General features: G+C 35.6%; 2 protein-coding genes and 8 non-coding genes across 32 annotated transcripts in view; 9 read left to right on the top strand and 1 right to left on the bottom strand.

The window, feature by feature from the left end:
* Taf1d (TATA-box binding protein associated factor, RNA polymerase I subunit D) overlaps window positions 1–6,998 on the top strand; it is an 8,661-nt gene extending 1,663 nt beyond the window's left edge. Inside the window, exons 3-13 of one of the 9 annotated variants that reach the window (XR_782096.3) lie at window positions 533–911; window positions 1,403–1,578; window positions 1,915–1,966; window positions 2,405–2,571; window positions 3,581–3,648; window positions 4,376–4,419; window positions 4,633–4,667; window positions 5,328–5,360; window positions 5,727–5,776; window positions 6,543–6,585; window positions 6,819–6,998. Coding sequence is in view for 1 of the 9 variants with exons in the window: in XM_010633680.2 (XP_010631982.1) it covers window positions 533–911; window positions 1,403–1,578; window positions 1,915–1,966; window positions 2,405–2,571; window positions 3,581–3,593 (787 nt within the window). In the remaining 8 variants the exon portion in view is untranslated. The other 8 variants (XR_782095.3, XR_782092.3, XR_782100.3 and 5 more) reach the window with 8 other exon arrangements.
* Window positions 3,094–3,225, top strand: LOC117286463. Its single transcript, XR_004517631.1, has one exon. It is a non-coding gene; the product is annotated as a small nucleolar RNA SNORA40 (small nucleolar RNA).
* LOC117286456 lies at window positions 4,209–4,338 on the top strand. The gene has a single exon (XR_004517624.1). It is a non-coding gene; the product is annotated as a small nucleolar RNA SNORA18 (small nucleolar RNA).
* Window positions 4,472–4,543, top strand: LOC117286470. Its single transcript, XR_004517637.1, has one exon. It is a non-coding gene; the product is annotated as a small nucleolar RNA SNORD5 (small nucleolar RNA).
* Window positions 5,119–5,257, top strand: LOC117286449. The gene has a single exon (XR_004517617.1). It is a non-coding gene; the product is annotated as a small nucleolar RNA SNORA8 (small nucleolar RNA).
* LOC117286453 lies at window positions 5,486–5,617 on the top strand. Its single transcript, XR_004517621.1, has one exon. It is a non-coding gene; the product is annotated as a small nucleolar RNA SNORA1 (small nucleolar RNA).
* Window positions 5,843–5,915, top strand: LOC117286448. The gene has a single exon (XR_004517616.1). It is a non-coding gene; the product is annotated as a small nucleolar RNA Z40 (small nucleolar RNA).
* Window positions 6,239–6,359, top strand: LOC117286455. The gene has a single exon (XR_004517623.1). It is a non-coding gene; the product is annotated as a small nucleolar RNA SNORA32 (small nucleolar RNA).
* LOC117286450 lies at window positions 6,615–6,742 on the top strand. Its single transcript, XR_004517618.1, has one exon. It is a non-coding gene; the product is annotated as a small nucleolar RNA SNORA25 (small nucleolar RNA).
* The window catches only part of Cep295 (centrosomal protein 295), a 49,365-nt gene continuing 43,315 nt past the window's right edge, over window positions 6,898–12,947 (bottom strand). For 8 of the 15 annotated variants that reach the window (XM_033764277.1, XM_033764281.1, XM_033764282.1 and 5 more), the window contains 7 exons: window positions 12,398–12,566; window positions 10,904–11,565; window positions 9,936–10,076; window positions 8,406–8,496; window positions 8,158–8,301; window positions 7,241–7,331; window positions 6,996–7,168 (listed from right to left, as the gene is read on the bottom strand). In XM_033764277.1, the coding sequence (XP_033620168.1) occupies window positions 7,012–7,168; window positions 7,241–7,331; window positions 8,158–8,301; window positions 8,406–8,496; window positions 9,936–10,076; window positions 10,904–11,565; window positions 12,398–12,566 (1,455 nt within the window). In that variant the 3' untranslated portion in view covers window positions 6,996–7,011. Of the gene's footprint in view, window positions 6,976–6,995; window positions 7,169–7,240; window positions 7,332–8,157; window positions 8,302–8,405; window positions 9,292–9,935; window positions 10,077–10,903; window positions 11,566–12,397; window positions 12,567–12,947 lie in introns of those variants that run through there. The other 7 variants (XM_010633671.2, XM_033764280.1, XM_033764287.1 and 4 more) reach the window with 7 other exon arrangements.

The following is a 12,947-nucleotide window of genomic DNA, read 5'->3' as shown; positions in this document are numbered from 1 at the left end:
TTTTTTTTTTTTTTTTTTTTTTTGTACCAGGGATTTAACTTGGGTCCTTGCGCTTGCAAGGCAGGCCACCAAACCGCTGAGCTAAATGCTTGGCCCTAGGTAGGATTTTTTAAAATTGGATGTTTAGATAGAGGAAGTTGTAATGGAGAGCCAAATGACTATTTTAGATACCATGGTCGGGATTCAACAGCTGGTACTGAGCCTATTATTCTGATTTTCTATTCTGAGCATTTTTTCCTGTGTTGGTCTTAAGAAATAAGCACTTAATATAACATACACCTGGCTGAAATGTCTTTTTTTTAATAGGTTTTAGGTAGGATTTTTAAAAATAGGATGTTTAGATAGAGGAAGTCAGTGGAGAGCCAGACAAATGACTATTAGATACTGTGGTGGATTCAACAGCTGGTACTGAGCCCATCATTCTGATTTTCTATTCTAAGCATGTTTTCCTGAGTTGGTCTTAAGAAATAAGCACTTGGGGATGCATATTACTAGTAAGCATTTACTAATATGGTAAAATTTTATTTTCTAGTGATAGCTCATCTGGTAGCAGCTTATTTAAAACACAATGTGTCCCTTCCTTACCTAAACGGACTCAAAGAAAGCCCATTAGAAAATTTATTCATATACCTGAAAGTATTCAAACAGATTCATCGAGTGACTCATCTATAGAACCAAGACCACTGACTTTAAAAGCTATTTTTGAAAGATTCAAGCAAAAGAAGAAACGTAGAAAGAGGAAATACAAGCCAAAATTAAGACCAAAGGGACAACCAAAAGGAAGGAGAAACCCTAGAAGAAAGTCACAAATAGATAAAAAACAAATTAAAGACAAAGGACCCACATTTCCATTTTTACAATTGGAGGATGGAAGAAAACCATTACCTTGGAGGAAAATTTTAAGTTTTGAGGTGAGTTTATATACATCAGTACATAGAGCCTTTTGTATTAAGACAAAAGGTACAGTGCAGTTTTGATATTGTATAAATGTTGACTGCATTCTTCAGCTTGGACTTCACTTGTATTTCTGGGTGAATACTTCACTGTCATATTCCTAAGTTGATATGAGAGAACAGTGTTCCAAGTCTCCCTTTATGTATTCTTGATCTCATTTACCCTAAAACATGACTTCCATTTTGCTGTAAGCCTTATCAAACTCATGTCTTTGCTGTTAAGTAAACATTTCTTAAGCCTAGTTGTTCTGTTATTTTCTGATATTTAATGCTAAAAGATTATTGGAATATTTGTGAATTGGATGTTGAATGTATAGTTAATGTGGTATTTTGCAGACATAATTTTGAGAATACTTGTTAAGTGTAGAGTGATAATCATTGATGTGTTTGGTCCAGAAATGCTGAGTTAATTTTGAAAGATTTAACACATAAAAAAAATTTTTTTACAGCAAGCTGTTGCAAGAGGATTTTTTAACTACATTGAAAAACTGAAGTATGAACACCACCTTAAGGAATCATTGAAACAGATGAATGTTGGTGAAGATTTAGAAAAAGAAGATCTTGACAGTCGTAGATACAAATACTTGGATGATGATGGTTCCATTTCTCCTATTGAAGAGCCAGAGTAAGTTGAAACATTTGAAATACCTTGGCGCAGACTTTTTTTTTTGAGAGTCTTGCTAGATAGTTCAGGCTGGCCTCAAACTGTGGCAGTCCTCCTGCCTCAGCCTCCCAAGTTCTGTGATTATAGATGTGTGCCACTATGCTCCACTCAAGTTTGTGTTTGTGTGTGTGTGTGTGTGTGTGTGTTTAAATACATAGTACACACAAAATTAAATGGGCCAGTTAGAATTATACCTCTTTTTTACCTTGGCTAAAGTTCTTTCAGGCATAGAGAGCAGCAGTGTCTTACTGTGTTGGAAAGAACATTCTATAATTTGATAAATTTTAATGTTTACAGAGCAGAAGATGAGACACATCTTGAACATGATGAATGTGATATCAAATTGGTAGTAAGTGACTTAATTTTATCCTGATATGAGGAAAGCAGGCATTGGCAGAAGAATTGTATCTGGTATTTTTTTTTTGTCTAACCTTCATATAGCCCAGGCTGGCCTAGAACCTGATCCAGTGTACACCACCATACAAGGCTTTCCATTTAAATTTTGAAAGAATAACTTTTAAGACAGGCGATGATAGAAGACAAATACTAAGTTTTGGATATAGGCAAGTGCTATAACCCTTAAGGAAAGAGCATTGTAATATGTGGTGCCACAAATGTTTGAGTTTTTAGTTTCAAGTAACCTGTTACTTTTACTTTAACACGCATAAGAGACTGACACTTTGTTAATACTTTACAGGATATATTTGGGGGAGTTAAAAGAGGGAAGTCAAAAAGTAAAATTATGAGCAAGTATTAAGAAAATTGTAATTGTTATTTCTTAATGCAGCAAGAGAGTTGTTTCATACTAAGTTCTGAATTTCCAAACAAGATGAATGTGTATTTACGAGAAAACAATAAAGAAGCTGCTCTGTCTATAAAGGAAGTTTCTAAGGCCAGAAATACTGGGCAGAAGACAGAAAGGCCTGAAAAAGAGACAAACACGAATGTCAGAAGGTAAAAACAATATAGTAATTTTTTGATAGGAAGAAATAACCAAAGACGATTAACATGAAGATACCTGTTGAAGAAATTCTTAAACCCAGAAGGAGAAAAATAACCAAGTTTGTGCAACAAATTAAAAATGTAAAAAAATTTTAAAATTTTCAAACACCGGTGGAAAGTGACCAGTTCCTGTATATAAGTCCTACTGTTTATCAGTGCTTGCTACTTTGATTAACAGCTTACAAGTATGAAGGGAACACAGAAAGAAAATGTTAGTCACTGGCATCCAGCCAGCATCTTTGAGATGTGTTAACCCCAATTTTATTGAGACAAAAAGATGTACTATCAAATGCTTTAATAAGTTATTTCTCCATCTGGTATAGATAGCTCAGCAGCATGAGGGCTTTGGTTTAATCCTGACAACACAAAAGTAATTTTAACTAATGTACCTGGAATAGTTCTATTTCATCTGATATTCTTAGTGATCACCATTGAATAGCTCACTGCAGTTAAATATGCATTGCATTGTACAGTGGCACTTGTGTGTGTGTTTTTGTCTTAACTTGTGGACTAAGACTTCATGGACAGGTGCAAAAAATAAATCCTCTTTTGCAACCCAGAACTCATTGTTCAGTATGAGTTTTGATACCTATAAGAAGGAATATTACTGCCAGACACCATAGTAACAGCCTGTAATAATGGGGCTCCTGAGGATGAGGCAAGAGGCATGAATCCTGGACTGTATAGTGAGACTGCCTCAACAAAAGAGCAAAAACAAAAAATGACAACCTAGTACACACAGATTGAAGCGATGGAAGGTGTTAGTAACTATTTTAAGTTTTTGTTTCGAGAATAAAGTTAATTATAAAGTTCAGGGTGTGAGCAGAATTTTTACGTTGTGGCACACAAAGATAGGTTTTTCTTTTTTTTGGTACTGGGAATTGAAGTTGGGACCTTCTGCTTGTGAGGCAGGCAGAAGAACCACTGAGCTAAATCCCTGACTTTTTTTTTTTCCTTAAAGGTTTCTGTCTTGAATATGGGGTTGGAGTTGAAGATTGTCTTACTGTGTTTGGATCATGTTTAAATGTAGTAAGTAACAGATTAAAATTTCCACAAGTTTTAATAAAAGATTGTTGGCTTTCTTTAATTCCAGTTAGGACTTTGAATGCCAAAAACCTTAGATTAAAGCATTTTATATACTGGTACCAATTACATTGTTCTTGAAATGTAATTCACTCAAAATAGGGCACATAGGCAAAAAAAAACATCAACAGTCCAGTAGTGAAGGTCATATGATTCATACTAATTCGTACTATTTTTTTTTCCCTTGGTTAATCTAGCTACCTAGCTGATGGCATAGGCTTATAGTCCCTGTACTCAGGAGGTTGAGTGAGGCAGGAGGATTACAAGTTAGAGCTCAGCCTGGACTATCTAGTGAGACAGTCTCAAACAAAAAACTCAAAGCCACTTGCTGATACTTGCATATTTTTATTTTATCAGTCTATTCTGGCTGCTAAACAAGCTTGTTAAAAATCATTATAAAATGATGACTTTACTTGGGCAATTAAGTAGTTTTCATCTCCATTTCTAATTTTGTATTTTGCTGGAGCACATCACAATTCCGATTTATCACTGCGATCCTAGGGTGTCTTGAGGTCTATCCCGATGGGGCCTTTCTTGTGGCCACACATTGTTGGAAACGCCTCATAGAGTAACACTGGTTTTGCTTTGCTCACAGGTCTATTTATTAGGCCTGTGATAAGGCACTACAAGACAGCAGAAAGTATGGAAGGCCTAATTTTTCTTTTAACTTTAGGTATTTGCACGTTCTAGAGATCTATACTACTCTGAATAGCTTAGGTAAGTTTTAATTGGAAACAGTATAATACTGTATTCTGGGGGCACAGTTCCAGTTCAGATGATGAATTAACTGTTCAACTGCTGAGTGATACAAACATGAACTAAAACTTAAATTCTGACAGCTGGAGGTAGCTATCAAGTCTGCACAGTAAATCTGTATTTACTGGAAATACTTAGTGTCTTCCTAAATCTTTTATTTTGTAATTTCTCTAGGAAATGAATATGAATTCATGTGCATGTTTAGAGAAGTAAGTGAAGTATTTTAATTTATCAAGGACTTATAAAAATTAAGTATAATCCCAATTTCTTTTAATACACACTTTAGGACTTTAGGTATAACAATTAAGATCTCTGCAAAAACTGATACGTGTATTTATAAAATGAAAAAAATGGGAGACTTTCTGCACTGTCATTTATCCCACTGGTAGTTCTACATGGTTTAATCTAAATACATAGCATAGGTACCTGGGACTGCTTGGCAGAGCAGTAATGATCTTGATTGCATTATCATTGGGTATTGAACCCAGGGCCTTATGCAGGCTTAGGCACTTTACAACTGAGTTAATCCTTTGTGATTTGACTTTATTTAATTCCATGTGTGAATTGAGCAGATAAGGATTTAGTGACCTCATTAAAATAATTATTAATGTTAATCAAAAATACAGTGGAGGGCCTTTATGTATATACCTTAGTAATGGTTGCACTGTATGGTATCTGCACTCAACAGTTTATTCCTGCTGGTGTGTTCACAAGACAGTGCAATAGAAACTCAGTATCTGGCATCGTTGGTTTTCTTGGCTTTGTGCATGTTAAACCTGGTATTTCTACTGATACAGTACTTTTATTTTTTACTACTGGTTCATTTTGGTACATGGCCTTCTGTGTAATATATTTTTTTTTAAATTTAGGGTGTCTTCAAGGCAGATCCATCTATCCTAAGTGTAAGGTGTTCTATTTCTGCTATTTTTCTGTGGGTGTTTACCCCTGTTGGTAGCATAATAGATTCCATTCAGATGCAGAAGCCTTGCTCATACTGTATGAATAAGCTGTGGGGGTGGTTTCTCAAAGCCTCATTCTAGTTGAGAATGGGCACTGTTGGATAGTGTCCAAAGTTGGTCAGTGTGGCTAAAATTGACACAGGTCATGCTTCCATCACAGTAAATGATTTACAGTGGTGACAATGAGACCTGTAACATTTTGCTTAAGAATAATGAAAAATACTGACTTTTGGTATTAGAAATGATTAAGAAATACAGAATCCAGATCATGTGACACAATACCAATACTATGTATAATTCAAATTCTAGGCTCCCAAAGTTTAAACTGCTGAAAGGAATTTGCATGTAAAAGATCCCAGGTAAGGTTTTTTTTTAAAGGCAAAAACAATGATTTTTTTTGCAATCAAACTTGATTGTCACTGAGTGTATGATATGATGATTGGCAAAATGTTCAACTGCTCTGAATGGGCTGAATGAAACTAGCCTCTCTGAACATCCACATTAAATACACTGTTTTAGAATGTAAACTCAAGGTACATTTCACATTTTCTAAATTCAGAAATGTTACTCTACATAATTTGTCTAGTTCAAATCATAATAGTAATTTTTTTTAAGGCTGTAATTTTCATTGTTTGGACATTGGGTTATAGTACACTTAACACAGGGAACCTTAGTTTTTGGATCTAGTTATATAGTAAATAAGGATTGTTTATTTGAACAGGAGTTTTGAAGTTGCACAGTCCATAATTCAGTGGCGATAAAAGAATTTCGGCAAGTAATTCTATTTTTATGTTACCCATAAACTGTTGGGATATTAATAATGGTCATTACCAAGGCTTTTAGAATGAAGTTTCTCATTTGCTGTGGACATGACCATAAAAGAATTTCCCACTAGGTTTTCCATCTGCTACCTTGCTAGCGATCAACCTGTTGGGAACATTACATTGCTTAGGTGTACACTGTCTGGTATTTACAACAGCCACATTTAAAATTATTTTAGATCCTTGGAGGCTTGCCTTCCCTACCCTTGGTTGCTAATCACAGTTTACAAGTAGAGGACTTAAGTAGCTAGGCTAGCTTCAGAATGCACTGATGACTATATAATTATCTTTTATATATCTGCAGGGCAGATAGGACAACTGGATTAAGCATCAGTTCTTTGGAAAAGGTATGTACACATGAGAGAAGATACCATACAGGTCATTTCAAAGAGGGCTTATGGAAATGTGAAACCAAGAGCTCTTAACGCGATGACCAGAGATGATGTTCTCCACAGTATGCCATAGTCACTCAGTAGTGCTATGCTTTCCTGAGGAGATACAACATTTAACTATTCATAAGCTGTGACTGGTGAAAGTAAATGCTTCAAAGTTTTAACCAATGTCTTTTTTTTTTTTTCAGGGCTATCTTGAAGACAAGGAATCACATGTGAAATTACTTAAAAATTTATTTTTATTTAATTTTTGCCCAATTTTTGTCTTATTAATTTAAAATACTTTTTTACACGTGTTATAGAAAGTCAGCACATATTTCTGGCGCGAAGTTTCTCTAGTGTTTTCTGTAGAAGGAATAAAATTACTCTTATGAGTTTCCGTTATGGTATACAGTAACTGAAAATCAGGCTGAGGGGTTGGGATGGGAGGGCTCTCACCTTTTGAAATTCTTTTGCCCTTGCTCTGTTTTGGACATAAGCTTCTTGCTTTGCTTTCTCTTCCTTTTGTTGTTTTACTTCAGACAACTGATTGTATAGCCTGTAAAATATTCATGGGATTAAGTGTATTATAGAAAATTAAAGTCACCAGAACACAGCAAATAAAAGGTACCTTAGAGCCCTTTTATGCAGGAGGGCTTGTGTCCTTTCTTCAGGAAGACACATTGTAACTTTATTCACACGGAGGCTACTCACAGAGGAACCTGAAAAGAGCAAGGTTTCTTTCAATTTTTATCTGGGAGTGGTCCATGTACAGTTTTTTTGTTTGTATTGGGGATCAAACTCGACCTTGCTGAGCTAAACCTCTGGACCTGTCCTGTTTTAATGACCTCCCATATCCCATATCTTCTACTTATTTCCTCTTCTTATTCCCCTGGACCATTTCTCCATTATGCCTTCACTTATTCCAAAAAATCCATCCCCTTCTGTCCATCCTCTTATCATTCTTTGTACTTTGCCTCAAGTGAGACACCATACAGTATTTAAGCTTTTGTGTCTGGTTTAATGTCACCATTTTCCAAGTGCATCCATTTTTCTGCAAATACTTTTAAGGTTTGTTATTTATTGGGAAGAAGTTTTTGCCAGCCAGAGAGCCAGTCAAAAATGGAGCAGAGAAACCCGAGTCATTCAATCAAAAGCTGGCATGGGTGTGGGGAAAAGTAAACCATTGTTGGGAATGCAAACTAGTAGAATCATGGAAATCAAAGGTTTTTTTAACTGAATTAGAAATTCCATGTGACCCAGGTATCCCACAGCAGGAAGCTTCCCAAAGAGCTTAAGACATGCTGCAATGACATGCATACCAATGCTTAATAGCTAAGTCCCAGAAAGAGCCTGTATACCCATTAACATGACTAGATAAAAAAACCATGGGAGTATATACTGGAACACTACTCAGCTATAGAGAGTGATTTCCTTCATAAAGGTCAGAGCTAACATGAAGAAGGCACCCTGGGTTTGATCCTTTAGCAAAAACCAGAAGAATCACAGGCCATTCATGAACTTGTTTTAAGATTATTTAAACCATACCTGTAGATGGCTTCTTAACTGTTTTGGATTTGGAATGTTCAAAAACTCGAGTCTTACTCCGTATTTCTTTCTGCCTTTGGTAGGATCTCTCCATAAACGATTTTTTTCTCCTAACAAATGCTTCTTGTAAGCTTTCTGGTATGGCTGTAAGTTTTGGAAATAGTTCTGTTAAATATATCTTCACATTTAACTATGCCAACTGCAGATATATGCAATTTCTTTATACAATTCAGTCTGTTAGGGCATACCTGTAGATCCTGTTGACTTTTGCATAAGCTCTGATACAAGTGGATGAGCTAAAGTTTCTGTTTTTGACTTAACAGGCAGAAATTCACTCACCTAATTGCAAGAAAGTAAGAAAAAGTAGTTCAAAGTCCAGTGCTCACTAGGAAAAAGAACTTTCCTGAAAGCTCTATATGAACTGCCTTTTGGCTTGCTTGCATTAGCCCTTAGCTGCCAGCATTATGCCCCCAAATATAGCCACTAACCAAGATGAGTGCTTATTTGTTTTGCCAATACAGTAATACAATATGTCTTGTCTTGATTCATGAACACTTCTGTTTGCAAACAAACTGGTTCAAACAAGCATTCAGCTTCATTTTGCATATGCTGACAAAAGTATGTATGCAGTTACTCATACACAAATGCAGCCATCTTCCCTAAAATAAAACAAGTTCATAAACTAAGGTACCACTATATCTGCGAATGTAGTAACTATTCTGAGCATGGTCTTAGAATGGTGGGTGGGTCACAACAGAGGAAAACTAATGTATGCCTATATTCTAGGTTCTCATTCTTACACATTAGATGCTTCTGTCTCAATAGCTTTCGGATACAGGCTTACATGGCTCGATGCTGATGAACAGCACTGGGAAAATATTTAATCTCAGGCTTTCAGTCCACATGACAAGTACATAACCTCTTTTTCTCTATTACCTAACCCTTAAGAAATTTCAGTTGTTTTTCTGTACTTGATTTTTGGGTAGAAGTTCCATTCTTTAGCATCAAAACACTACCTGTGTGATAAAAGAAAAATCTGTTCCACTACACTAAAAGGCATGAAGCTGGGAGGCGTGCTACACACCTGTAGTCTCAGCAATTGAGAAGTTGGGGTCCTGAGTTCAATCCCTGGTACTGAAAAAAAATAAAGCTGGAGATGTAGCTCTGTGTGAAAGCCCTAGTCCAAATGTTTAATAGCAAAAGAAAAAAAAAACAGCTGTGTGTGTGTGTGTGTGTGTGTGTCAAAGGCATCTGCTAACTTACAGTTTGAACTAAATGAAAACTAAGCACAACTCCCTCCAATGGTGACCTAAGATTTGAAATTACCAACCAGGTGATTGAATAGACCCTTTGTAATAGCCAGAGAATTTTTTTTTCTTTAGAACTTTTGACTGAGAGATTAAAAATAAACTTCAAAAGTGAGAATAGTTTTCTATTTTTGCTGCCTGGTCTTAGGATAAAGTACTTTTCATGGGAGAGATGAGGAAGGAATTTCACTTTAAGTCTTAATAACCATACCTTCACAAATACTAGAACTACAGATTATAAGGTGCAAACTAATACATTCGAACTTTGGGAGCTCTTCCTATGCACTGTCAATTTCTACTGTGAGCATGCAGCTTATTACATTTACATGTAATAGAGGGGAGGAAATGTGTAGATAATCATAAGATGAGGGAAGATGAAGAGAGGATTAGTATCCTTTTCTATTTCCCCAATCTTTAGTTACAGGTTCCCGTATAAGCTGTATTTACATTAATGAATGCTATAAAATTTACCTGAAAACAGCTTTTTGCCTCATTCTCTTTCTTTTCTTCAAGGGATAAGTTTGCAAAATCTGTTTCATCAATACTGATATCACTGGTGCTTACCAAAGAAAGTTCTGGTTCTTCCATTATGCCACGGCCAGATTCTGTCTCCTGTGCAGTACAATTGAAAAGAAAACCACATTTACAAAAAACCTTAAAGCATCTAAAGTGTGAGAAACATAAATAAATGTGCATTTTGTACATTATGTGAATTTGGTGCAAATGTACATAAGTGGCTAAAATACATTGTAGAAGAACAGATTGGATTCCCCTTTAGGAACCCCTCTTCATTAGGAGAAACAAGATTTGGCAGTGTAGTAAAATATAACGGTCTTAAAATATTGCAAGGATCAGAAATTTGAACACTCATGGCTAGGCAAGTTGGCTGGGGTATACAGAGCTGCATGACACACTAGCCAAAGGAGAGCAGTGGCTATTGGGACCAGATGCAGACCACTCTTGACAGGTTTAAAATTTTTCAGAACAAAGATTTTTCAACTTAAGGAAGTATTCAGCTTCACATATTAAGAATTTAAAAACTGAGAAGCCATGCAAGCAACCAAAGAAACATCTATGGCCTAGATGGAGTTCTTATTTCAAATTCCCATTGTCTTATCTGGAAGAATGAGCTGCACATTTAAAAAAATGAAAACCATGTCCAGTATAAGTTACTCCAATAATGGATTCAGTGAAATCAGGTTCAACACTGAAAATGCCAAAGCACAGGCTGATTAGCCATTCCTTCGGGAAGGCAGAAAAGGAATAATGGATAGGGAAGGAAGATTTTTTTTTATAATCCTTAGAGGAGAGTTTTCAAAATTTGGAGTCTTCTCATTTTATTTTGGAAAATTTTGGCAACTGCTGTGCCTCATATTTGTTTCAAAACTCTCCTAAAAAGGAACTTAAAATGCTGTTTATATAACACAGATCTCACTTACCCAGAATGGAACAGAGGTTTGTAATGAAAATGATCCGGAACTTAGAAAGGGCTCAGACGGTGTTGTCTGAGGAAGGTTTTTTTTGACTTCTGGAGCTTCATTTGAAGTTTCAAAATATTTTTCATTGTGGGTACTTAATGATGGTGGTGTCTGATCTGAAGTTCCCACCTCTACTGTTCTTACACATAACTGAGAGTCAGTTTCTTCTACATGTGGATTTATAGCTAACATCCTATAGGTTTCATTTTTATCATCTTCAGAGAGTCCTTGACTTTGTAAAATTGTAACAGTTTCTCTTTTTGACAGGTCTTCAAAGCTCAACCTCTCTTCTTTGCTTTCTACCCACAGCTGGTGTTTTATGGAGCACTCACTAGAGGCAGAACCACATGGAGTGCTATGCTGTGCACGTAACTGATCAAATGTATTCATCTCATTAGATGAACTACAGGCTGAACTTAAGTTTCCTACAGACAGCTGGAAATGAACACATTTTTTCTTATTTTGTAGTATTTCAGTCTGTTGATCGGATGGATAGTTCTCATTTTTCATGCCTTGAAAAGAATCTCCTGCTTCAATGCTAAAAATACTTGGTAGATCAGCATGCTGGCTCACCTCCTGTGAAGAAAATTCTGGCAGAAGTTGTTGAAAAGATTCTTCCGATCCTGCAATAAGAAATTTTTAAAAAATCAATCTTACATGTTATAAAACTTAATTATAAGTAGTTTCATAGTTTGAGTAATTGCACATAAAGTTAAGTTACAATATTAGAAGTGACAATTGACGTATATAAACATGGATAGAAAGATAATTTTCAAAAAACTCTATAGCTCACATTATATATTTTCTCCTTTCTGATACCATGTAGTAAGGACAAGTTTATTAGACACTTTGAGGAATTTTCCCTTATGAAACAACTGAACATTGATTTTAATAATGGAAATAGAATAAAATGTGCATACACGAATACACATATATGTTATGTATAAAAACTGTTCAAAATGTTCTAGAAGGAAAATAAAAGTTCTAAAGCAAAAACACAGTTCTACAAGGATAGAACTGTAAGGATTGAAAAAGTTCTAGAAGGATAGAACTATAAAGGTAGGAAACTGTACAGCTAAAGTGGCAATTCTTGATTTTGATCTTACAAAGTTCAGTATTATAAAAATGTAAACTGAAGAGCCAGGCATGGTGGTACATGCCTGTAATCCCAGTTCTCAGCAGGTTGAAGGAGGATTGCTGGAAACTTGAGGTTAGCCTGGGCTACACAGTGAGTTCTAGGCCAGCCTGAACTATGTAGAAAGGCCTATCAAAAAAAATCAAAACGAAACAACAAAAAATGGAAACTATTTTGTTATTTAAAAAAATATATGAAGAGTAGCTACAAGAGTGAAGACACACAGGAAGACAAACCAACAGGTGCTATGCACAATTTCTAAGGAAACATTAAAAAAAAAAATACTGGATACTATTTAACTTTTTCTTAGCTATATGTACCTTCAATAGTTTCTGTAGCAAAACTCTGAGCATGAGCAAAGTTAGGGTCAGATTGCTGGTTCAGGCTTCTGTTAAAAGAATTCAAGCTGGTCCTCCTCAGTGCTGTAAACGAAACCGTACTTCTGGATGATTCAGTAGCACAGGGTCTTTCAGAGGAAGAATCTGAGCTCTGACAATACAACAGAGAACAGCTGAAATACTGATTATGTATTATTAGCTGAATTAGTCATCACCATATTCCTGGTATTGTTCTACCTTAATTACCACTTTATCATGGTAATAACTTGCTTATTCAGAAACCCAATTCTTCCTATCAGTCAATATACCTGCCAGCTAAAATAAAACTGCATAGGACAAAATTCTATTGTAGCTGCTTTTCATCTAGGTTCCACATTGGAATCACTTGGGTAGCTTTAAAAAAAAAAAAAAAAAAAAAAAAAAAAAAGGAAGAAATACCCTGGCTTTAAACGCACTCATTCTATTGTTCTTACCTCTTTCTGAAGCAGTTCTAGAAGTCCTCTTTTGTGTCTTTACCAGGTGTGGTGAGATA

Source organism: Fukomys damarensis, unplaced genomic scaffold (assembly GCF_012274545.1).
Source record: "Fukomys damarensis isolate Sample0158 unplaced genomic scaffold, DMR_v1.0_HiC HiC_scaffold_16, whole genome shotgun sequence".
Classification (NCBI taxonomy): Eukaryota; Metazoa; Chordata; class Mammalia; order Rodentia; family Bathyergidae; genus Fukomys; species Fukomys damarensis.
This window is presented reverse-complemented; position numbering and strand designations above follow the sequence as displayed.